General features: G+C 41.4%; 3 protein-coding genes across 3 annotated transcripts; all 3 read right to left on the reverse strand.

Annotated features, from left to right (window-relative positions):
- On the reverse strand, positions 1 to 632 carry LOC108075133 (translation machinery-associated protein 7 homolog). The gene is made up of 2 exons (XM_017167416.3): positions 257 to 632; positions 1 to 200 (listed from the first exon to the last, which is right to left on the reverse strand). The coding sequence occupies exon 1, from the start codon at positions 501 to 503 to the stop codon at positions 309 to 311; it is 195 nt and encodes a 64-aa protein (XP_017022905.1). The 5' UTR covers positions 504 to 632; the 3' UTR covers positions 1 to 200; positions 257 to 308.
- Positions 633 to 23779: 23147 nt separating this feature from the next.
- On the reverse strand, positions 23780 to 24681 carry LOC108074978 (uncharacterized). The gene is made up of 3 exons (XM_017167211.2): positions 24529 to 24681; positions 24066 to 24469; positions 23780 to 23994 (listed from the first exon to the last, which is right to left on the reverse strand). Exons 1-3 carry the CDS (start codon positions 24679 to 24681, stop codon positions 23814 to 23816), a joined length of 738 nt encoding a protein of 245 aa, XP_017022700.1. The 3' UTR covers positions 23780 to 23813.
- Positions 24682 to 25055: 374 nt separating this feature from the next.
- Positions 25056 to 25944, reverse strand: LOC108075138 (uncharacterized). Its single transcript, XM_017167421.2, has 3 exons — positions 25798 to 25944; positions 25314 to 25738; positions 25056 to 25227 (listed from the first exon to the last, which is right to left on the reverse strand). Exons 1-3 carry the CDS (start codon positions 25942 to 25944, stop codon positions 25056 to 25058), a joined length of 744 nt encoding a protein of 247 aa, XP_017022910.1.
- Between the last annotated feature and the right edge of the window lie 174 nt (positions 25945 to 26118).

The raw sequence follows: 26118 nt of genomic DNA on the forward strand, positions 1-26118 counted from the left end.
TGTTCTCCTGTTTTTATTCGCCTTTTTTAGGGGACATTAATCACACCTTTTTGGGCATTCAACATGACACAATATGAAATTGAATTTTTGAAATGAACAAAGGGCCATGGTAAGTCCAGGAAAATATTAATTTGCAAAATGTCCCAGCCAGTGGTCATTTTGCCATTTCGTTTTTGACTTTGTAAAGATGAAAGTTGGGGCTAGAAAACATAAGATTTATTTTTTGCATTTGAGACAGAATTTAATTTGTAATTACTTATTTTTGTGAGATTTTTGTGGCAGCCTAAATCTTTCATTTTATTTTTAATTTACTTCTTGCCCGACTTCTTAATGCCACCGCCTACAAGAGGTCCTTTTTTGGAGGCATTCGCCTTGGCCGCATCTATTGCCTTCTGCTGCTCCTTTTGCTTCAGCTTGAAGGCCATATCATCTTCGTCCAGGTCCTTGGCATCCTTCTTGGGGGCTTTCAGAGGCTTTTTCTTACCGCCCTCCCGACTAGACATTTTTAATAGGCAATAATAACAATGAGTGACGGATTTTTGGGTCTTTAAAGAATATTTTTCAATTTTAAGAGAATTAAGAATTATGATATGTCAAGCTATGAGAATTCTGGTGACTTTTAGACATTGATTTCAAGTTTACTTTATCAACTAAATATAGAGGTGCCAATATATTTAAAAGAATATTATTATAATATTAAGGATTTAGGCAAATTTAAGTTTTAATTGAATGGAAAAGAAGCCTAATTTATTTATTTATGAAATGAAAAGAATACTTTAAATATTTAACTTAGCATTAGCATTATTTTTATCTATTGAAAATAACTTTCTCATCATATTTCCCATATCATTTCTTTGTGAAAAATTTATCAACTTGTATAATATTCAGCTTTTGCCTCTACAAACACACCTCTTTGACCCAGAAGTACTTTAAATTCCCAACTACAATATTTATTTAGAGTGTGACAGATCCCATCTTGATAGGGCTAACTTTTTGAAATGCCTAAATGATCTCTAATGGTTTTAAACACACGCAGTCTCCCTCTGTGACAGCCATTAAGCAAATAAAATAAAATTTCACATAGCGTGTGCCTTTTTTTCTAGCCCAAACCGAGAGTCCTGTGCTACTCTATGAAAATCCTCTAACGCCCGATAATTACGTTGAATATTTCCAACGATAATTGCTTGATTTGCACAGTGTGTGTTGATGTTTTCATAATGGATGCTTTCGGGGCATAAATTACGTTCCAAAAGGGGAAGGACTGCGACTCCCAGGCATGTGGTGAACAAATGTTGCATGCAGCCCCGGAGTCGAGAGGCAGATTGATAAAACTCTGGCATGGGATGGGATGCGGAGTCTGTTTCGGGGAGAATTAACACATTTGCGTTCGATCAGGATAATGACGACGACAAGGCGGCCGCCACAACCCTAAGTCGGGATCAGGAGCAGGAGCAGGATCAGGGTGGTTTCTCCCTTTCCCCTTTTTGGGAATTTCCTCGGGGTGTGTGCCAAACAGTGGCAGCTGCCGTTGCGCAGTTTTTCGGAAAACCCATTTAAACATTTTCCATTTCCACATTTTCCCTCAACGCATGCGTCAATCTTGATTTACGTTCTCGGCTGTGCAGTCTAATAATTTTCCACTCGCCATCGATGGTTATTATATCCTGGATAGTTTTCATTTTCAAGTGCATCAAGTATGCAATACATTGACCCTGTCAATTTTCAAGCATTTGCAATTATTTCATTGAAGGAATTTCCCGAAAACCGATCTCTATCTGTGACTTATGGGGGTGGACTGTCCTGCCATGTCAGCTGGACATCATTGGGCTCAATGAGCCAGCTCCATTTCGATTTGTCCAGCATTTCCTGTACATAAATTGGATCGGATCCGTCACATAATGTGTGCCAACGGGATTAGAGCCTTTATGGGTTGTAATAATCAAGGAAACTAATGGGCAGTCGGATCTTTGCTACTGCGGGAAAAATATATTGAAGGGAAAAGGAGGTATTTATGAATAGTTTAGAAGGAATAGTTGGAGTTTTAAATGTTTTGTTATATATAGAAACAGCAATTCCTTACAATATTGTAAATAAATAAAAATTCAAGAAACTTTTCAGCAAGAAATGCATTTATAAATATATTTAAAGTAAAAAAAAATTGTGTCATTTAATAGTATCAATAATAATTACTCTTAAATATTTAACTTGCAAACTTTAAATAACTAATTAAATACCCCCAATTCCCTGTATTTAATTCATAAAAACCCACAAAACCCTGTTGAAAGCAAATACTCGAAATAAAGTAGGAGCCATTGCAACCAGTTGAGTGCGACTAAGCCCTCTTAATCAGTAATTAGCTCCAGTCAACAAATCAAAGTAAAGCTCACCGAGTTATTTCAATTTTAATTGCCTTAACCCTTCAGCCAGAGAGCTGCGAGTGGAAAAAAAAAGGAGTATAACAATAGTGCTAAGACCTAAGCTTACTTAATGTGACCACTTTGAGCGGTGTCGACGGGCGCAGACATCGGGGATCTGGGGCGATCGGAGGAGTACTCAACCCGTAATCGGCTTAGGGCAATAAATTGTTCACGGCCCTCGTCTCCACGACAAAATGGCCAACAAAATGCAGCATTTTTGTCATCCTCTCCCTATATCCGCTTGCCTCCGATTTTGCTTTATTCTTATTTCTTTTTCACAATTTACCACAATGATTAATCACCGAAAAGGAGGCGTGCACATTCCCTTCCTCGCCGTCCGTGTGTTGGTAATATAATATTTGTCATAGTTCATAATTTAGATATTTTTTACGTACCCCGTGAGGGGTTGGCAACAAAAAAAAATAGTAACATTTTGCAGTCTGGTAAAAAACATCAACTACATATGCTGCACGCAGTTCAAGTGCAGTCGAGTGGGCTTCCGAGGGTGGCAAATATATATGTATATATAGTTGGTGGGTTGAGTTTGTTTGTACAGTTGAGGGGTGACCGGCATGATATGTCCCCGTGTGTATGTCTGCTCAGTATCACTATATCGATGTATCGGTCTGTTTTTTTGTTTGCTTTAGAGGGTGCAATGTTGCAGCACTGTGCAGGTCAGTGTTTGGTAGGTGTTTCCCGGCGAAATGTGGTTGCATTCAGCGCTCAGCGGTTAACCAGAAGGGTTGGGTTTTGTGCCAGTGCTAATGTCAGTGCCAACATCTGATGTAATCAGGAAAAGGGGACTTGAATAGCGGACATAAGGATAAGTAGTCCCGAGTTAAATGGAAGTCAAGATGGGCAGTATAAATAAGAGAAATGTAAACATTTGTTAGAGATTATCGCAGCTTTGATTTGATTATTTTTCAGTTTACACTTTGAATTTGTTAAGGGAATATTCAATTTTAAAAGGGACTTTTAATTCAGACATCAAATTTGCATTTAAACATAATAATAATCCTAATAAATAAATAATAAATATTTTATAATAAACATTTATAATTTTAAGTTCAGTTTTATTTCTGAGAATTAAGATAATGTTAAGATTTATAAATGTAATCTTTAATAATTTCCAAAGTCATTTCCCAAGACATCCCAGCAGCAAAGGTGATTTTCGCACCTGGAATTGGGGGGGAAATCGGAGAAGTCATCAAGGATGCAGGTTAGGTACGTTAACAAGCCACACACACAGCCAATTTCTGGGACAAAGGAGAAATTTGCTTTTGGCCAGGATAATAGGTGGATAATTTATTAGCCATCAGACCAGCACATCGAGTATCGGTGTGTGGATGTTGGATGACAACTGCAGAACTGCAGACCAGATTGCCCAGATAGTAGATGCAGGATCTCTCTCGTATGTGCGCAAGGATGCGGGCCGGGCATGGAATGGAATGGAATGGCTTATGTTGGGATGCACAAACAAACGGACAAAGGACGAGTGTTTAGGGTAAACACAAAGGCGACCATAATACAATCATAATTGCATTTTTACAACGGCCCGAGGAGAGAATGTGCCGGATTTTGTACACCCAACTTGGGTTATTGACAGTTCGCACCAAGGACATGCATTGAAAACACGCACGGTGGGCGAAATTAAATTTTTATCTAATACAAACTCGCAGCAGGCACCCGTCCCTTTTAGGTCCTTTATTATTATTATACTTTTTTTTTGCACTGCGATACGGGATTGGTGGCTCAAGGACATTCCAGGAAACGACACCACACACGCACGCCGTTAGTTTTCACACCAATTCCCGGAGGATGCCAATGTGTGTCCTTCGTTTGGAACATTAATTTGACTTATCCGGGGACAAGGACACGCACTCAGTTGGAAAGTGCAATTAATGCCAAACAATGGCGACTTTTGTCAGCTCTGGACACACACGCGAACGGGCCAAGGATACACAGACCATTAGCCGTCCAAGTCCAAGGACCTTGTGCATAATTAGCCGGCACTCCCGGCCCGAATGGGTTGTCCTCCGGATGTCCTTCGGAGTCAAGTCAAGGTCTAATTGCACAATGCACCGAGGACGCAGCAACCTTGAGTCATAATTGAGGTCCTGCGGGATAATGACTTGCTCGTGTTTATTCCTTTTGTTTTTTGGGCTCAACACGCGTCGCGCTTGCGCAGAATAGTATTCCAAAAGGCGAATTCCAGGCGTGCGCTGATAATAAAACCATTTTACGTGGGCCCCAAGGTCAACCGAAGGCCCTGACAGGTCCTTGAACATCCAATTGAGTCATAATGGGTTTTTCTCCCCTTAGGCTAAAAGCCTGCCGAGTTCTAGGATCCATTAAGAAGTATCTCTCAGATAAATATATCCATTGAGTGACTTTTGAAGGACATATCAGAATGAGATACATAGCCATTGCCACGGGTTTAAAGGGGAATTTTAATGGTAACAAGGATTGCCCACGTGCTATGGAAAGCGTTAAAAGTTTCCACGAAAATCATCAACACTTTATAGCTACGAGAAATGATTTTCATTGATATTTTACATTCTGAAAAGTGTTCACACGTTAAGTTTTAAGTGTCTTTTAAACCTTTAAATGTGTTATTACCTATAATATATGGTTTATTTTAATATTTTCCAAAACCTAAGGCTTCAAATTGATCAGGTATATTTTTAAGACTAAAGGTTTTAAATTTTGTAAATCGAAATTCTTGGAAATATGTCCTTAATTGCCTTGACTTTTTTGAATAACTGTAGTCGTGCTCCCCCTCAAAAAACTCCATCTTCCTCCTCAGTTTCTGCCCATATGAAGCTCTTCTGTCAATTACGAAGCCATCAGCCTTGTCCAAAGTCGTGAAATGCATCTTTGCTCTGTCCTCGCCGGCCGCCCACGGATCTCGAGGCTCGAACTTGAGCCGAGTGGTGCACTTATGTCAATGCAGCATTAAATAACTAAATCAAGCTCAAACACAGCTTCTCCTCGGTGGTATTGTGCCACCAAAGGAGTGGGTTCTGAGACGACAACGGGCCTTTCGGCGACAAACATCGGTGGCTGAGGCTGTGACGGTGATTGCGACGGCGACTGCGAGTTGCGGCTGCGGCGGTCCAAAGTGGATGCCAAATAACCATAATGGTGTTTATCCACAAGTTCATTTCGCTGTTTAAACATGCCTCCGAATTCAGCCCGGACACAATAAACAAGCCAACTGGATGCGATGCCATCGATGATGCCGCGGCGCCCCAAACATTTCGGTGTGTATTTTTTTATTCCATTTGCACTGAGAGACTCTGGACCTGGACCCTCTGGGGCATAGACATCGATGGCGATGTTTTTTATTGGAGATGGGTGCGTGAGACGGGTTTTATTTTAAACTAAATTTGACCTATTATATTTAATATATGATTATAACTGAAATAGGTTGGATATATTTAAAAGTCTTTAATTACCTTCTCTAAAACAAAAATTAAGCTTACAAAATTTCCGGAAAAAATATATTTCTTTATATATATACTATATTATAGAAATATATCTAAGCTAAGACTTTATATTCCCAATAAAACTATAATAATTCTCAATAACAGTACACAACACTGAAGTTTCAATCGTTAAAAACCCCCATCATGTTCGCATCTCTACTTTCAATGAATACGATGCCTTCGATGGCTTCGATGGATGGATGGCTGAATGGCTGGACGGCCCAAGGGGCTTGGATTGGACTCGACTCCACTCCACTCCATCTGATGCAACGCCAACTCCTATCCATGGCGAACGCGGTAGCCACTCACGAGCATCATCGAAGTGCATTGCGCTGTTATTTTAACGATTATGCTGATGAGCCGCGATGGCGACGCGGGCGATGATCCATCAGGGTTCTGGACATGGAAATGCAATTTGTGTAAGTTATGCCGATGCCCGGCGAACGCAACCCGATATGCGTACGATTAGCCAGCGATCCGCCAGATACAAAATGTTCGGCTATCGCAGATGCACAACCACTTGTCTCTTCGTCTGTCTGTCTGTCTGCCAGACTCCCGACGATCCCCGATGCTTTTGATTTATGATTTCAACAGCACCGAAATTAAAAGGCTTTCGGGTTTTAGTGTTTTTGACCTGCAGCAAATGTTGTCATCGGTAGAGATGACCAGGCCCATCTTGGCCAACCCATCATCAATTAATAAAACTCTTCTAGTTCTAAGTCCTCTCCCAGAAGACAGAACATCAATCAGCTTATCATATCACTCGGCCTGAGTAGACAGTTTAAATGTCAATTAGAAGGAAGGGCTAGTCCCGGCCTGGCATCATTAAATATAAATTATGAGGGTCTTGAACTGGTCGGCAGTGCTATAAGCCGGTAAGACGGTAGCTAGTTGGCCCAAAGGCCAAGACAATTCTCGGGTTAAGTCTCTGACAACGGGGAGAATCAATCAGAATTATCATAAGCAATCGGGTTGGGCTTACCTGCAGAGGAATCTGGTCTTTATGCACCATCGAAAGCCTATTTCCCACACGGGGGAAATTATCACAGAAATTGGTAATTAATGCTTGGGGAATTTATATTATAAAGTGGAAATTTAACGTAAAAAATATAACTTAAAAATATTTGTAGATGGTTCAATTCAATAAATGATCTTCGCTATAGTAAAATTGAATAAAACTTTGACCTGTACAATTTTTAAATTAACTTCATTTGACTTTTTCTCCCTCTGCACTCACATAACAAAATCCGTGAATTATCCTGCCATCGGAAAGCGGAATTTACTATTTGGCAATATTTTTGCTTTATGAGTGCATCAAGGATACACGCTATGCGAGCAGGAAGAAGGCAACCTTCGACTGAGTTGTGTTGACTCGGCGACAAATCGTTGCCAACTCGAGCGTCTCGGCCGGGCCAAAAGCAAATCAGAGCGGTGAAATCTCAACTGCATGAGGAGAAGACTGAGCGAAAAGGGCAGTGGCGGGCAATAGCATTTCATTGACGTTAATAAATGACCGGAAGGACATTGTATGGCATGCCATGGCGTGGCAATAAACAAACAAAAGCAAGAAAGGAACTCGGACCTCGGATCCCGGACCTGTCCTGGAGCCTGGCTCCTGGACCAGGTCCTGTTGCATTTTCAGCCAGCCGGAAGTTTACTGCAGCGTCTGGCACCCTTTTTCTCCGGCTGTTTGCTGTCCCTTCTTTTTGTTGCCTTTTGCCGCTGCAGAAAATTTCATTTCTTGGCGAATTTTTCACAGGATATTCAATGTTGCAGAGAGAGAGAGAGAAGGAAAAGCAGCTGCTTTCCAGGATGCTTGCTTAGGTGTGGGAACCAAAATCGCCTTTTCTTCGCTTGGCAAAAATCAATCGCAGTTAGTCGGAAGTACTTGCGCACTTTGCTCTCAGCATTTTACGCAATGATAAATTGCCCTCCTTGTTAGTGCTAGGATAACCAAGGAAAGGAAATGAAGAAGGACCAGGAAGGATCTGAAGGCAAGTGCGGTGTTTTTGGCATGGGAATTTGGCTCAAAAGGAGCTGCAGAAAATTAAATAAAATGTTTAAGGTCCAAGAATGGGGTTTTAAAGTATTTAGGGAAATTAGGGAATACATTTACCTCAGAAAATTTAATGGATTTTATGGCTAAAAAGAATATAATAGTAATTTATAAAGACTATACCACCTAAAAGAGTTTTTCGACAGTTTTTAAATGGAAAAACCATATTATACATAGCAAATTTAATTAGAATTTAAATGTTTTCAAAGCCAAAACTTAACTTAATCTTTTACTTATTAAGCCAAAATATATCCTCGATGCTATTACTATTTCCCAACCAGATATAGCCCCATAACTCGCTTACAATTATCCATTAAGACAATTTGTAAATCGTATAGCAAATTGTTGGCACAACCTACGCCACGCCAATCAAGTTTCAATCGGCCAGCAAGCGGAAGCTCCATAAATTCCGGCTGGTCCAATGTCAAGGCAGTTGACCATTGGAAGATCAGGAAGAGGATGAGCAGGCGGCGGGGACACCAGCACATCCTGTTAATGGCAACAAACTACGTAATAATAATTGTCAATTGCCAACACGTACGATGATTACACATGTTCCAAAACGGCCAGCTGCAGACGGCGGACGGCGGACTGCGGACTTCTGGCCGTTGGCTGCTGTAGGAGAAGCCATTTAACGTAATATGGGTAATATGTGAGACAGGCCCCTAAGTAGCCTTAAGGCAGGGGATAACACAGGGCATTACAGGACACAAGCGGATACGGATAGGGAGACACAGCGACCGAGACAGAGACACCGCTACCGATACCGAGCACAGGAGTTTCCTCTCCTGGGTAATCCCCAATTAAATTTTATTCTAAAGCAATTTGCCAAAATAGTTTTCCTTTTCGGCAGCAAGATAAGCAAACAGAGAGTAGCAGTAGGTTCCTTCCATTCAATATTTTTTCGCTCTTGGGTTATTGTATAACCAACACAAAAAAAATTGTCAGGGGCGCGCTGGCCATAAATAGCCTCGTAAACATGAGGATTAGCCTTTGTGCTGTTGAGTCCTGGCCAAAAGTGTCACTCACTCGAAAGACAAATATTGCCTTTGGCCCCGAAGGAAGCGGATATGTCGCAAGATTTGCCCATGCCCATGACAGCCCGATACAACAATGCATGGCATATCCTGGCTGTGTGGAATCCTTATGTGTCGCTCTGGCAATTGTATGCACGACATTGATGGTCCTTCTCCTTCGACTGAAATCCAATTGCACAGCTGCCACCGCCTTCTTCTCCTTCTCCCAGTAAATATGAAACAAATGCACAATTTCTGACTTCAGGTTCCCCCGGAGACATGGCTGCTGAAAAATTGTCGTGAAATTGGCCAACAATGAGCAACGAATGTCTGTCATTCTCCGACGATTCGAATTGTATTCCGATATATTCCGGTATCTATGTCGGAGAATGATTTTTATCACAGGTAGAGGTATCTTTGGTAGATTCCCATCCGGTGGCATTGTGTCACGGGTCTAATAGGCGCATCAAATGTTTTGCGGAAGACTTTTGTGGTCTAGGGAGAGGATGACACAGGAAGTTGGCCGAGACAAATCGCCAGGAAGCCCGGGAACTAGACCCCAAGGAATCGGCTAAGAATGGGTTGTCTTTTAGAAAAAGAAAATCAAAAGGTTCCGGGTTTGATTTATGGCCAAGCATAGCAGCTTCTGTTGCATTCTTGTCATTGGATTATCATTATATATATTTTTATAATACTCTGGCAATAACAAAATCTTACCTAAATTATTTATTTTGTTTTAATATTCCACAGATCTCAGTTAACATTTTCTATAATCTTTTTTAATCAAAACAAACCTACGATTTACCTTAAATCACCCAAACTCTTAAACTCGATGATGGCCTTGTTAATTATTTTTGATTTCATTAAACCTAGCTTACAAGTAACCACAATACTTAGGCCTTTACCCTCGAAGAAACCCTCTAATAGCACACAGTTAACAGCTAGGCAATCATCTTGATCATCTCCACTCATCAAAACGGGCAAAATGGTAACAATGAGTGGAAAAATCACTGCAATTATGCGGAACAATTTTCCAATGAGAGACCTGCCTTCTTACCACATATGAGAAACCTGTCTGAGAGTCATATTTTGCTTTAATTAATACATTCCCCTTGGCAAGACAAGGCCAAGACAATGCATCATGACGATGATGATGATGAGTAGGCGACAGGTAAGCGCAAGATCCAGATCCCCTCTACTCTGGCTACCTTTAAGGATAAGACACGCCTCGAAATCCCAAGTTGATGTCCGTTATTAAAAAAGAACTAAAAAAAAGTAGAGGTAAAACAGGTTTCAAAGCAGGTCCAGAGCACACGCAAGCGATTACAGAAATTATGGGGTCAGAGCCAGGACAATGCGTGAAGGCATTTCCTCCCGATCCCGATCCTTATCAAACCCTGACGTGTGCAGGTGCATTCCTCTGAATGGGAAAGTGTTTTTTCCTCCGCTCTCCCGCCTCTTCTTGATGTAATTAAAATTGCCAAAAAAAATAATAGAGCTCGATTCCAGCTCGGTAGCAAGCTGAAAAATATATAGTTCAAACCTTGAAGCTGATCGGTTGATAGCCAGGCTAAGGATTGCTGGACAATTGCCAAGTGGGATGCACTGGAAAAATATGGGGTTCTGTGGGAGTAATTGGTGGGGAAATAGTATTTATTTTCAAGTTTACTAAGAGTATTAATCTTGAAATAATTGAATATAATTCAGAAATAAAACGAATAATGGGAATAGATTTGAAATTGTGTCTATATATATACTCCACCTTCCACTCTTGGTCCAGAATCCAATTCAAAGTTTAAGTCCAAGTCCGAATCCCAGTCCAAGACACCGGCCATTCGGCTGATAACGCCATGAATAATGTGTCGGTGCATTACTGCATTTGTCTCTGCCAACAGCAGGCACTCGGCAGCAGCGGCAACGGCAACAGAATCAAAGTTTTGGCCTCTCTGGCTGCTGGCCAAGACACATGCGGGTCACTGGACCTGATATACCTACGACGGACTTTGTTTTGGGCTGCCTTGCCTTGCTTTTAATTAAAAGAAACTTTGGCTCAGATAAGGCCGCGTAGATAGGCCCCCAAAACCGAGGCTGAGTGCTATCGACATTCTTCTCTCGGGCGGCGGGGAATATTTAATAAGCGTTATCATTGAAATACGAGCAAGTCCCCCGATCGAAGAATACAGAAAAAAAAATCAAGTTTAATTTCCTGAGGCAGGAGAAGACATAATTAATGTGATTCTTGATAGTCCAAACAGGTTGTACTATCGCCCGCTAAACATGAGCTTTCCAAATTAAGTTTATGTCGATGGAAGAGGTAGCCCTAATATCCAAACAGTGAAAACATGTGCAGTTATAATTTCCCAGCTATTTATTTCGATATATAAATTTGGATCACTAGAAAGTCGGAGGAGTGTCAAGTGTGGGAGTTTGGCTATTAATTTGAAGATATTTTAGGGTTTTATGGAGGGAAATGAAGTTAAGGAAGTTTATTTTAAAGAATATATAACGCAGCCTTGCGAAATAATTATTTCTTGGTTTTTTATAAACGGTTTTTTGTATGTTATCCCTAACAAATTGTTACACCTCCACAAAAAACCCATTAGCCTTATTGAATTACTTCTAAAGGCCTGCTAATTACAACTTTCTTTTTTTCTACAGACAACGCCCCCAAAAAACCTTTGCGAAAATATAAAGAAAAACGTTAGAATAGAGTTTCACCTGCTGAGTACAAAGTGCAATTAAACTAATTGAAAGGCCCTGGCTGCATCTGAAAATTCAAATCACAAGAAACGCATCTTTCGGCAATCATTTTTGATGGATGATGATTCCTACAACGTCGTCGACGAACGGCTGCAATGTCAAAGGATATCCCAACGAGAGGCAGACTAATGCCTGCAAACATATATCAAAAAAACAAATATCGGCCGGTCGTCTGGGCTAACTGGGAGAGCCAGACAAAGGTATGGCCGGGCGAGCAGGCGAGGAAATCCAGGTGCATTTACAAATTTGACGCCGCCGGCTTTTCAGCTAAAACCAAAAACCAAGCCGAAGAATGGAAACAAAACACACACACACACACAGCACACAGGTCTCTGGACTCCCGGCAGAGAAGTGAAAAGAAGATGCACAATGCCAGATAAATGCCACGATGTGAGCGATGATGATGTTGGTCTGCGGCTGCGGTTCCATAATGCAGAATGCACCTTGCCAGAGAGCCCAGTCCAGAGAACCCAGTACCCAAAACCAGTCCAGGCCAGAGCCAGGCTAATGATTTCAAATGCTAATCGAGGCGGACGGACAGCAGAGAGTTTTATACCGGGCACGCGTTTTATACCTGCCTTGTACATGTATATCGAAAAGGTTGTCGAAGCCGCAAGATGTACCCTCTCAGATACCGATACAGTTGCCGGTTCGGTCGATTCCCTCGAAAGGATGCAGGTGGAAACTGATTTTCAAGAACACTGGAAAGAAAAGGGTCTTTTGTTTGTCTAAGGCGTGTGTGTGGTGTGGCTGCGAATTAAGGGCGCCTCTGGGCCTTACCATCATATATCGACTTCCCAAAGTCGAACCCCTATCAGAAATGGTTCGAACTTTGATGGCGAAAGGTAGATAAAAGTCAGGGGGTAGAAACCTACACATGTCCTGGAAGTGAACTCATATGAACTTTGTTTTAAAATTGGGAGGAAACATTACAGAAAGTATTTCTTAGGCTTAAATCACGGAAGACCAGGAAATATTTTGGCATATTTAAAATTCATTTACTTTATAAATATACAAAACCCCTAGTCCCTCTGACTTGACCTGAACTTTACCAGTTACTCATAGACAGTTTCCCAGAGCCCTTTTGGCCATTTTGATCGCTAATTGTCTCACACTCGAGGCTTTGGCTCAGCCTGCTGAAGTTGGCCTTTCAATTGCAGCTTTCTTTTGGCCATCTCGAATGTCGTTTGTGTGAATTTATGCATAAAATATGAATATGTCTCGGCGAAAAGTTTATTGAAAACGTGTCTCCGTCGCGGGTTTTTCCCTGCCACTGTTCCTGCTCCTGTTCCTCCTGAAGTCGCGTCGTCCTGCATGCGTTATAAATCACGCAAAGTTTCCCAGAAAGCGAACTTTACGCAGCACTAGCAGAAGTTTTATGTCATCAAGTTTGGCAGGCGGGGAGAATACTTTCCGCTTTCCACTTTCCACTTTAATTTTTTTTTTACTTTTTGGAGGCAAGGGAAGCGATCATAGTTCAATGAGCAAATTGCACGTTGATTTGTTAGACTTGAATGCTGGCGACGACTTCCTCCGGCGATATTTGCCTGAAAGAAAGTTCTCTCTTCCGAAGAGCCTTTGTGCCCTGTGATTAATGAGCTAAAACCACCGAAAAAGAACTGCAAAAAATTAAGTAAAATCCACCTTTAGCCAGAGCCAGAGCATAAAACGCAGCTCAGAAACTTTGAACTTTTCGCTCTTGGTTTTTGGGAGTTTTTTGCGGACCGCCGAAAGTTATTAAAATCAGTGAAGGAGAAAGACCTCGACGGCAGGGGGCACATCCTTGGACATATATAATTAAGCCCTCCTCGCAAGAAGTTCAATACCAAATCAAAGTTAATCGGCCTCGTCTGCACTCGAGTCGAAAGCCAGAAAGAAAAAGGTTCATGGCTTGCGTGACAAATGTCATTTGACTTTGGATTCCCCGCAAAATACCACCAAATCGAGTCTAAACTTTTGGATTTCGGTGCCCTAATGGGGGGCAGGGTATAATTTTCCAGCTCTCCAACACGCATCCCCCCGCCATTGCCGCCGAATAATCGACGGTGAGAAGTACACAGCCAACTGACAATTGTCGGTAATTATGGGTTGTGCACAAACAAGACGAAATAAACCAAATCAAATACCATTTCATGGCATTTAAATGTAATTGGAGTTGGATTCGCCGCACAAGAACAGTGATTAGCTGCTTGACTGCCTGTCTGAATGACTTGGCTTTGAAGAGAGAAGGAAAAAAATAATGCAGACCATTTAGACTGGCATGCAGAACAGTTAAGATATTGTCTAAGGTCTGTCATAATTCCAGGGGAATCCAAGGCCTCAGGGCTAAGACGGTTCTGTGGAAGAAGATGGCAAATTAGAGGTGATTTTATGTGGGCCTCACTTAGGGTAAGTTAATGAACATAATTAAATATAAAACAGTTATAGGAGCATTATTTTTCTTAAGGCTTTTTATAAATTTATAAAGCATTAGTCTAAGCACCAGAAAAAATTATTAAAATTAATTGCAGGGAGTTCCTGTAAAATTTATATATATAATTATATAAATATTATTATTATTGAATACCTATATATTGTATATAGCTTAGATAGGCATAGATACATTTTTCTAAACTCAATATGTAATCTTAGTTCTATCTAAAACTAAAAATCTTAAGTATTTTCCCTAAGATTTATTTTTCTGCCTTTTCTGGATCTCAAACAATAAATAAATGTGGTGTGACATTGAAATAAAGTTTGGAAACTTTAGCCTCAAACCTATGACTCATGATTTTAACCTTAAATAAATAACAAGATTTCTTCTAGTCCTTCCAAGAATATTCTTTAAAATCCCCTTGTAATCCAAGTATAAAAACCCCAAAGCTTCCTAGGAACCCAGCTTTCTTTCAGTAGACTTCCGATTAGATTTCAATTTAACGACTTTCCCCCACTCGCTCTTCAGAAAACCAATCTTTGGAGATCCAACAAATCAAATAAAAACCATTCAAAGTTTCGTATGAAACCCAAGCTGAGCCACAAATATTTTGATGGCCTGAAAGTGATCTTCGATTTTCCATAGCTCTTATCTATATGGGTTTTTCATCCGCTCCGAAAGCCGGAAACTATAGAGTGCACATTTGGAGGCAAGGTAACGTAATTTATGCGATTTTACGAAAGTAAACTCGAAGAATTCCGAGACAGAGTGGTGCCCCCCGCCTGCTTAGCATTTAAATGGTGGCCACATTTCCGCCTCCAGGGATCCGCCGAGTGCCAAAGAGTTGAACTTATTAACATTTAATTCGAAATCAAAGTAAGAATGACTTGGCCCCGGGCCAAACTCATTACGGATGCGTGTGCATTGCCTCAAGGAGAGTCCTGACCAGCTGGAATTTGAACTGGAGGCAAGAAGCCTTTGTCGGCCGGAGGTGACAAAAGTGTTGCCTTGCATTTGGCAGGTGACCAGGTAGCAGTTACCCGACTCCTTCATTAGCATTTCCAATGGATTTGGGGGCCTTTCGGTGCTCTTTCTTTCCTGCAGCTAATGAAATTTAAACAGCTCTGAGCCGGGGCTGAGCCCAAGTTTCTTCTACCAAGTTCAATAGGTCGTCTGAATGTCTGGGCCTGGGCTCCCGCTGATAGAATTCGTCTTTTTGGGTCTTATGCTAATGCCGCACGAGGGCCAACAAAGGAATTATTTAATTTACGCTCCGTAGCCGACTTCTCAGTCACTTTGCTTGATTCGCATTATAATTTACACGCATGTTAGGCGCTCGTCTTTTACCATTTTGTGGTTTTATTTTTCCTTCAACATAAACGACGACATAAATATGGTTCTTTGGTGGGGAACTCCTTTGTTTGTCCCCAACAAAGGGGGAAATTTGTTGGATGAGAAGTTGTGAAAAATTGTTATTGATTTTGGTAAGCTTTGTCTGAGTCCGAACTTTACGATCATCTTAGAAACTGAGAAACGTGCTTTAAGTAGCTTTAAAAATACTAACACCCCAAATGAAAGGGTTTTATTTAAGGAGTTAGAAATGTATTAAGACTTTTTTGAATTATTTTTAGAGGTTTTTAAAGCTAAAAAAATATAATATAATTCTTGAAGTCTGACCAATCAATTAAAAGTATTCCTTGATTTTCTAAATAAATTATAAGAAACCCTATTTCTATTTATTATTTTCTACATTTTCAAACTGTTTTAACTCTTCTTTTCCGTTCACTCTTATCATTAATGCCTTTGTTAAAACCCACAAAATGATCGTTTGAAATTTTCCCAGCTAAATATCTGCATTTCGCCCGAAATTTCATTTAAATGTTCAGCTGTTGGACTTCACACCGGGAACGGCAAACAAAAGTTGGCTTAAATGAGCTGGTTGGGGCTCCTCCGAGGACCTCCGGCTATCATCAGCTGCCTGATGTCGTCCTGTGACACATCAAAATAATCCTCGACAGCTTAATTATGTACGCTCCTCTATATCCCGGTGTGTGCCTGTGTGAGTGTGCCAAACAATAACCCACGAGCAAACACATCCTTTCTGCCATTATACCGTATATTCCACCGCTGAATTCCATTTTTTTGTGTCTGAACCCAACGGAATGAAAGGATTTATGCGCAAAATGCCACCCGCAAGTGGCCGGAACAGCCATTCAGTAACCAAAAAAAGAAAAAAAATAAAAGAATTCCCCGCCAGAGTGCTGGATATTATGAATTTTCACAACGCTCGGCTGAGTGGCTTAAACGTCCTGGTAATTATTTGCCGGCAGCGCCTGCTCCTCTCACATACACACATTCGAGTGGAGAACGACCCAAAAAAAAAAATGTTTTAAATGACAACAATTTTCACTGGCGGCCGCAACTTTTAATGAGAAAAATTACCGCGTAAAGAATGAGCCCAGACCAGCGACAAAAAGCAACAAAAAAAATATATAACAAAAAATGTAAATAATTCTTATCATTTTTGGACTGTCAAATATCACACCACGGCGGAGCCGCAAAGCAACCGCAGGCCCAAGGAACTAACACCTCGGCGCGCATCCTCTTATCTGGTAGAAACAAATTGTCGGGATCAGGACCAGGCCTAGCAGCATCCTTATCACAGGCGGGCCTCTTGCTTATAAATAAATATATTTAAGCCGGCAACATCTGCATACATCTTGTTTCATGTTTTGGAAACTGGATGTTCTACGTAGGTGTTGCTGGCAAATGTTTGCCGAAGATTTACGCCGCCGGGCGGAAGTTTTCCTTCCTTTTTGGAGTACACGCTAAACGCTCTTCCAGCTAATCCCAAGTGTGATAATTCTCGGTGTGTGACATTGACATTGTGGAGAGTGTGAGGAGAGATAAGTTTCCAGTAACATATGTCGGTAATGATTGCGCCCGAGCTGATGGATGTCGAGAGCTGAGGGAAGGCAACCCAAACCCAACCTCGGCAACGAGCTATGATAATGAGCTGGAGCAGTTGCCGCATCTCTAATGGAACTGGGTGTGTGGGTTACCTCACGTAATGCGACTTGATAGTTAAAGTTTCGTTCTGAGAGTCAAATTCCAGAGATTGCTGACTGAAACCTGCTCTGAATCAGCTATGAGCTCTGATATCCATGACAATCTGCTGGGATAAACGTCAAGGATGCGGAAAGGGAATAAGTTTCCATTTCAGAATCCTTGCTGATTTGCTTTGGCCTTAGGGAGTTGCTTAAAGCCTTTAAGAAAAATACATATATTTATCAGAAAATCTTGTTATTAATGATCAATAGAAATGGTTACTTTTCCAAAGCCAAAACGGAAGGAGTTAGCATATATATCTTTCCCAGGCCCAAATGCTAAAAAGACGTTAATAATCGACAAAGACCCATTATATCCTGATCCCATTCGTTATGCAGGCCTGGGAAGAAGCCTTCTCGATGGCGGCGTTATCACCTTTTAGGGACAAACAACCCAGGAGGTCCTGGGCCACAGGACTAGCCGGACTCGGGCTCGTTAAAATTTCATTCGTTTGCCCTTTCATTAGCGAAGCTGTGATAATTTTACCCCGAAGAAAGACGACGGCGAGTATCCATCCCAAAAGAATAGGAATCGGTGAACGGAAAAGAGTCGACGGCGGCGTATGGAACTGATCTCATCTGATCTGGTTTAAATATTACGGTGGCTGTCGGCAGTTCAAAGGACCCCGTCATCGGTCTGGGCGAGAGAGAGGCGCTGTCCTACAACACATTTTGATTAAGCATGAAGTCGTGTCTACGGGTCCATGCTTCTATGGTTCTCGGAGTCTATGGGACTATTTCCTTTGTTTTTTTCCGCATTAAAATTCTTAATTTATTTCAGTCAGCATCGGGCCCGATGATGAGCATCGGCTGAACTTGAGCAAACAGCACTCAAGTGCAGGCCGCGCATTAGGCACAGTCATTCCCACCGCCTCAGCCCTTCTTCAAATCTATCCATCGAAAACCATTCCCCGAATCATGCTCATACTGTCTGTTAGTCAAACTCCTTTTACACTGGGCAAAACATAATACAGAAAATGCTTTGGTAAAATATAAAGAATTGTAGAACATGGAAACATAAAATTAACCTTGTTTATTATATTTAAAAAGGTATTATTTGCTTTATTGTTTTAAAGTAGATTTTTTTTATGCAATGCATTTAAGCATAAACCTTTTTTATTTAAAAAGAAAAGTAAATTTCTATTTTAAAGGAAAACTACTTGGGAATTATAAGGCTTAAATAAGAATTCAAATAACCCCTTCCACGAATATGAAAAATCATTTAAAATGAACTTTAAACCTAAATAATCTCATTTTTATAAATTCCTTAATATCCATAGAAATTACTCTTTTTAAATCTATATCCCTTGAATTTTCTTCCAGTGCCCCAATAGCTCTATATTCTAAGAGTTGGGCGTAAACTGCGGCACATTCTCAGTTCAAAGGTGTGTGTGGGCCCGATGCGTGAAGTGGGCGTGGCGGCGCCCTCTTTGCAACTGCAGCACTTGATTGTGCAATAAAAATTGAGGGGCGGCAAGGGCATCGCGAATTGCTCGACTCCGAGAGAGAGACACAGCTGTGGGCCATTCGCCACGCTCTTCCACTTCGATTATTTATTTATGTTCATGTTCCTGTCGCGATGCGGTTTTTGGGAAGGTGCCAAGTCATCGAGGATCGCTCAATTTGCTAAGCATCTGAGGCCAGATGGCGCCACGGCCCAAGTTCCGCTCCTAATAAGACAATAACAGATTTCTTGTAAATTATGGCTGGCAGGGTGCTAGAGAGGGTGGAACAGACTGCATATGAAAAATGAGTTGTTAAGGTGGCAACACAACATAAGGTGCACGCAAGGGAAAGAGAAGGGGGTTCTTTTCCAAGAAAGTCTTTCGATTTAATTAAAAAGCACCCCGTATGCGAAGACTAAAGTAATATCAAAGGAAAGCACAGCCTGAATGCATAGCCATGAAAAGCTATAGACGGAAAAGCCCAGACAAATATTTGCCCTCGGCATGCACAGCGGGAAAGTCACATAATTCAGGTTTGAAACTTATTAAATATGAGAAATAATTAAAGGAATAAATTAAAAATCAATTTAAAAACTTAATATAAACCTAAAAATTAAATATAATTGACACATTTCATAAAATAAAATAAAATAAATAAGTTAAAATTTAATTTCCAAAGATTTGTTTAATTCTTCTCATCATCATCGCATTTTCCTATGGTTCTATAACTTTATCCTTTTCACTTAAACCTTACATACATCTAATCCCTTTTTCAACATAAATTCCCACTCATATTTTTCTCACAGTGCAGTAAAGTGCACAAGTGATGTATGTGGGGGCCACGGAGATGGAAAAGATGCGAAGCAAACTGAATGCCAATGACAAATTTATGTATAAACTTTAGCGCTAAAGTGCCACTAACTAACCTCTTCACACACACACTGAGACACACGCACACACCTGTCGCCCCTGGATAAAAGGTGAGTGCAATGGCACGGCGCTTTATGAAGGAAACCAAAGGATCTATGAATAGATGCACCTGAGTTAGAGGACGAGCGATGAGCACCCACAATAAGGACTCCCACGTTGATTACTATCAAAAGAGCGGCCTTCTGAAGGAGGGAGACCAGAGACTGGAAAAAGGGGTACCAAAATGGGATACAAAGGGGTCAAAAGGAGGTTACAAAAGGGGATCCATAAGGGAGTTCCAAAAGGGGTCCAAGAGGAGGTACAAATGGGGGGTCCAAAGGGTGGTCCAAAAGGTGCCATAAAAGGGGATCCTGCAAGTGGGTGCAAAGCCTCCTGACAATGTCAATGTGCTGCGGCTGCCGCGCAGCTTTTAATGATTTATTTGAGAAAATTTACACGTGAGCGCCGGAGAAAAAGGGGGCGTGGGGGCTGGGCGGGTCGGTGAAAACAAACACTAACACACAGACGCCGGCAAACAGAAGATGAATGGAAATGGGAGCCCGCATGGAAATGGAACTGGAACTGGAACAAGGCAGGGCCACGTCGAAACGGGGGAGTCGGAGTCCAAGAACATATGGCAGAAGGGGTGGGAAGGGCCATCCTGGTGAATTAAGTTGCCAGACCATGAAATGCTTTGGCACGTACGTAGCGCCAATTCCGCGAAGCTTTTTGCATAAACAAAAGACAGCGGCGTGGGCGCAGAAAAGGGGGGTTGAGGGTTGGAGAGTATTGGGCACAGGGCCAGGTGGGGTTCTTCCAGTTCTCGGCTCTGCCTTGCTATCTTCTCTCCTTCATCGCTCGTTCGCTTTTTGTGTGTGTTATTTCTGTTACAATTCGCGGTTATTTTTTTGTTCATATTTCTTTAACGATTTATCATGCGAAAATTGTCTGGGGCCAAAGCCAAGCTCACTTTGCATATGCCAAGCTGAAGCTATGCACAGTGGGACAAGACTTATCGATAAATGTTAAAATAAATGTAATAAAATTTTAACACTATCGTTGAAACAAGGATATACCAACGATAAAATATAATAATAATTTGTAAATAATATAAAAAGTGAATTATAGAAGTTTATTACTTAGGATGATGAATTCTTAACAGCTTAAAAAGTGATAAACTGTATACCTTAAGCTACGAACATTTTTTTTTTCTATTATAGATTTAAGGTTGATGTTAAATAAACTAAATATTTACTAAAATATATTTATTTTAAAAGCATAAAATCTCTAAATGTTTAATGTTTAAATTATTGTAGCTTCCTCTAAGCTAGTTAGTTTAAACTGCTACTAAGTATAATTAAATTAAACTACAGTTTATTATTAATATACTAATATTTTAAGAAGACAACTCCCATTTCTGTTCGCTATCAATTCCATCTCCAATAATATATGTTAATCTTAAACTCTTTACTCAATAAAATCTTGAATCGAAACCAAAAAACACACAGATTTCGCAGATTTAAATTGTATTTTCCGCATCCATTTATATTTTTGCGAATTTCCATATTGATGTTTTTCCACAACCGTGATTCAACCACCGTGCAAGCGTTTACTATTATTGTTTTACCACCTGCGGGTGTTTTTCTCTCCCAGTGCCGCCGCGCTCTCCTTTGGCACTACGTAAATTTAGTCACGTTGTTTAAATAATAAACTGCAGTTCACACACACGCCCCCACAGAAACACACACTCCACCCCGGGCGAAATTATGCAAAAGCTAAGAAAAGATATATCTGGGAGTCAGAATCAGAGACAATGGCCGGAGTTATGATGACAATGTGCATACGTCATGACGGCTGAGGTGAGGGAGTTACGGCAACGAAGGGCTCCCAACTCCCCAACCCACGGTTCGATTTGGTTTAGGGCGCCCGAAACCACCTGAAACTGATTCCCAGATACAACTCAATCAGGGAGCAGGTGGAGCAGGTGGAGCACTGGCCGGAATGGGAATAGAAATAAGCACAATTAATTATGGGTTATCGCTAAACAAATATCTCTGGGCCTTTTAATTAGCATGAAATATACGAATTCTCGGATAAGATCTATCTGTGTAATTTTATGGGCCAACTTGGGGAGTTTGGTAACCGTTAACGGTTGAACTCGGGTAGCGATATAGATCGAAAGTCGTTGTGAATTGAGCGATAAAGCCCTTAAAAACCCCAAGATGGGAAATTAATGGGTTGAAGTGGAGTTATGGCTTGAGTTAGAGCTAGTTAGTTAGGGTTCATCCTAAAGATGAGGTCGGAGAAATAATAAATTCATTATAAAATCTACGAAATTAAAGGCAATTTGATTTTATTTTGTAATTTATAATTAATAATATACAATTTTAAATATATATTATATATTTTAGAGAAAAACTCATTTAACAAACTGTATATTTAAAATTTAAATTTGTTTCATTTATCGATAACTTCCGATATTTGGTCGATATCTAGTTAAATCTATTTTTGACATATTAAAATGGTAAATTAATATTTTAAAATATTTTAAAATTTTATTTACATTACCATATAATATATATATAACATTTGATTGAATTCGATATTTTCTCGATATCTCCTATCGCTTTTATCTCTTCGATATACATCGCTAGTCCACCCCATTTTAGGGCAAAACTGACACAGCTGACATTTGCATACGCAACGGACTCCAGGTACGGAGCAGAACAATTTGTTACATTGTTTTTACCAACTTAGTTGTGGACCAAGACCAAGAATTATTACGCAGCATAAATTACGGAAGGAATGGGGGGCGAGTGCGACCCACTTACCCGGCCGCAGGCAACAAAAGGGTTACCAAAAATAGCAATCCCAGCCATATAAAGCGGGAGACAGAGTGCCAGCATCCTCGACCTCATCCACATCCTCCTTGTGGCACATAAGGCCATAAAATAGTTGTCGCTGGCTGCTGCCTGTTGGCTGCCGGCTCTCTGGCCTCGGATAAGCATCTGGCCCCCGCTCTTTGCAGTTGGCCTCTGATTACTTCGTTAAGTTGCATGTTCCTACAAATTGTTTCCAAAGAAAGGCAATGAAAACGAAAATATTTCCCCCATTTCAAATACAAAATACAGAAAAGAAAAAAGAAGCAGAGGGGGGCTCCATGGACCGTAAAGGGGTTAAAGGTAATCACAACAGAACACAACATGAAAATTGTGAAAGGTGCATCTCTCTCTTCTCTAGTTTATGCTTGGATCCCAGTGATCCCGATCTCTGGCCAGACGACTGCGCTGACTCCTGTCAAAATATATTCCAGCTCTTATCGGGGCTTTGTCATCGCAGACAAGTGCCTGTGTCTGGGAACTGGAGCTCTGGCCGGGGGAACTTCATTAGAGAAAGTCCCCCCAAAACATACTATCCCCGGAGAGATGAGACCCCGGACCCCTTGGCTACTAATTTTTAGTAGCTTTGTTTTGGTGTGTATATTTTGTCAAAGCTAATTAGTACGTTGAACCATTAACAATGCAGCTCCTCGCCAGTGATGAATATATGACTGAGCCCAAAACCCCAGGCGGAGTGTGAACTGCACATTTTCGTCTTCTTTCTTTCGGGTTTCCTCCAGTCATTATGACATTGGCATTAGCATAATACGCGTATTATGCGTATTAATTACAGCGCAGACATTTGCATTTAAACGCCTATTTGTTCCAGACCCAAGACGATCCCAAGACGGTGGTGGGTCCGAGTCCCGAATACCTCATAATACCCACACTCCCCGGTAGCCAAAGCTTGGGCTGTAATTATTGAATTAGAAGACAATAGAGCCTAAAGAGGCAGAAAGCGACAGAAGCCGCGAGATGCGTACGCTTTGATAGCCAAGAGAGACGAGGCAGGGAAAAGACCACCCGAGCGTGGAGGAATATCCAAAGATGATGATGAGCCCAGGACAGGAGAACAAAAAGAGTTATTATGTGGATATTTGCATAAATTTCACGCCCTTGCCGGTGAAATCAACCGGAGAGGAAGTGCCCTGGGCCACCGAGGTCGTTCTCTAAATTTAAACTGACATTCAAATTTGGGAAAATAAATAACACAATGTTCCATTATTTAACAAAACATAAGTATTTAAATTTAAACCTAAATATAAATATTATAAACCCAAAGTAAATATCAATATCACATATCTTTGTACACACTCAACAAATTTAACCCATCATGCTGAGAAATTCGCTGCCCAGATGATGTACATCGCTAAAGTGCTCCAGCAGGGACTTGGGACACCTTGGATACACCTGATTGCAATCGCTGCCAGCTGCTCCAAGTCGCTCGGCCTGCAGGTAATCGTTGTCCGAGTGCTCTGCCAGGGGATCCGCCGAACTGGAAGGTCTACAAAATTTAAAGAAGTGTGTTATAATCAACTCCTCGATATGGCAAGGATCCCACGATCGTAAACTCACGTAAGCAGGATGTGAAGGACTTCGCCCAGCAGGCCATTCCGATCGTCAAAGGGTGCGGCGGCACTCTCGCAGATGCTTTTCAGGACACAGACTCTACCATTGAGCTTCATGCGAATGGCCAGGGCGGTGAAGGCTTCGTACACCGACCAGCGATAGCTCCCTAGGGCTTGCAGATCCTCCTGCAGGATACTCGGATCCAGGCCCATCTGTTCCTCGGACTTCTGCAGGATCTTCTCAAAGATAGTGGCATTCTCGGGCAGTCGCCTGGCAGTGATTCCATGGACATCCTTGACTCTCAATTGCTTGGCGGAGTAAGGCAAGAAATAGTCAGCCTTCAAGACATAACCCGTGACCACATGTTCCACTTTGAGATCCTCCACGGGAATACCAAAGCCAGCAATCATCTGAAAAGGATTTGGCTTTATTCTCCTAAAATCTGAGCTTGGATTTATAATTTTCTCACCTGCAAACGTGTGGGATTGCCTCTGGGATAAATCAAGGGCAGCCATCGGGCTTTTCTCACTAAAATATCACTCTCACTGTGAATGCTTGAAGCCACCTTATACAAATTCATAAAACTAAATACCAAAATAAGTATTTTTATAAAGACACTCATGGTTTAGTCCTTGGAAAGTGCTTTAACTTCACAATAACTTCACAGCTCAAGAGCAGAATGATCACTAAATTAGCAAACTTCAATAAGATTTCACTTTAATAACGGACAACCGATCTAAACTGATGACTTTCTTCGATTAGAAAAAAACGAAAGTGTGATTAACTCCAGGCTATATAGCACACTTTAGTCACGATTGGAACTGGATCCAATATACCAGCCGACACTGTAAGCTTTCTGGCTCCACAATAACTTCACGTTCTCTCAATTAACACTCTTTCGAGGCAGACCGACTTTTGTTTGTTTCACCCGGCCCCGTTGCCACACAGAACACTGAGCGAAAGTTTTGGCTTAATGAATTCATTCGATTTATTGTCTCAAAACAAGACCTTGTCCAGGTTGTGATGCAGTTCGCTAAAGTGCTGGAGCAGACTGAGCCGGCACTCCTTGAAGACCCTATCGCAGCCAGCACCGGACTGACCCACCTTTTCCGCATAATAATACTCGTTATCCGAATGTGTCGATAGCTTGTCCACGGAGGAGGAGGGTCTGTGAAAAAATAAAAATGGAAAATATATATTTTCTAGCCTACCCTAAATCTTAAAATATTAAATCATAATTAAATTATTACTTACGTTAACAATATGTGCATAATATCCGCAAAAAGCCCATTGGCAAAGTGAAAGGGCTCCTCGGCCGCCTCGCAGATACTCTTTAGCACACAGATCCTTCCCTGGTAGCCCAGCCGATCCGCCAATCCCTCGAGTCCCTTGTATAGCGTCCAGCGATAGCTGCTTAGGACCTTGTTGGTCCTGGTCAGCAGCTTCCTGGTGTTCTTGCCCAGCTCATCCACGCCGACCAGAAAGTTCTCGAACATGGGTTTCCGCTGTCTTCTCGCTCCTGTGATACCTGGCGTGGCCACTTGGGTGAGGGGCAGAGCCGTGGGTGTCCTCAGTTCATCGGGAGTAGTGGGCAGCCAGTACTCCACCTTGAGGACATAACCAGTAGTCACCGCCTCGTAGTTGAGGTCCTCCATGGGAATACCAATGCCGCCAATGAACTGGAAGAGGAATCAAATTTGTTATGATTGAAATCGATGTGTATCCATTATCATCTTACCATGACACGAGTGGGCGAGGTGGTGGGATAAATCAGCCAGGGAATAGGCGCTCTTTTGCTCCTTTGATGCTTGGAAAGACTCCCTAAGGTGGCCATCACCTGGCAGAGCAGGCAACTGGCCAGTAGGACGGCTAAGCTTGACTTCATGTGTCTGTTTATAGAGCGAATATACCGAAGCGTGCTGATGCCAGCTCGTTCCCTGAGATACTAAACCACATTCTTGCTGTTCTTTTTTTCTGACACACGAATTTTCATTTTTGATTTCTCAATAAAAATGCCCAGATCAATCGTTCCCGGCGGCCAGAAGAAGACATCTACTTT

This window comes from Drosophila kikkawai, chromosome 3L, assembly GCF_030179895.1.
Source record: "Drosophila kikkawai strain 14028-0561.14 chromosome 3L, DkikHiC1v2, whole genome shotgun sequence".
Taxonomy (NCBI): Eukaryota; Metazoa; Arthropoda; class Insecta; order Diptera; family Drosophilidae; genus Drosophila; species Drosophila kikkawai.

What these genes read in the sequence shown, in the direction of transcription:
- LOC108074978 (XM_017167211.2), bottom strand. Translation starts at nt 24,681, where the DNA reads ATGAGTGTCTTTATAAAAATACTTATTTTGGTATTTAGTTTTATGAAT. An exon ending in GCAATCCCACACGTTTGCAG is followed by an intron (nt 24,470 to 24,528) that starts GTGAGAAAATTA and finishes AATCCTTTTCAG; the next exon opens with ATGATTGCTGGCTTTGGTAT. An exon ending in GTCCTTCACATCCTGCTTAC is followed by an intron (nt 23,995 to 24,065) that starts GTGAGTTTACGA and finishes TAAATTTTGTAG; the next exon opens with ACCTTCCAGTTCGGCGGATC.
- LOC108075138 (XM_017167421.2), bottom strand. Translation starts at nt 25,944, where the DNA reads ATGAAGTCAAGCTTAGCCGTCCTACTGGCCAGTTGCCTGCTCTGCCAG. An exon ending in CCTCGCCCACTCGTGTCATG is followed by an intron (nt 25,739 to 25,797) that starts GTAAGATGATAA and finishes TTCCTCTTCCAG; the next exon opens with TTCATTGGCGGCATTGGTAT. An exon ending in ATTATGCACATATTGTTAAC is followed by an intron (nt 25,228 to 25,313) that starts GTAAGTAATAAT and finishes ATTTTTTCACAG; the next exon opens with ACCCTCCTCCTCCGTGGACA.
- LOC108075133 (XM_017167416.3), bottom strand. Translation starts at nt 503, where the DNA reads ATGTCTAGTCGGGAGGGCGGTAAGAAAAAGCCTCTGAAAGCCCCCAAG.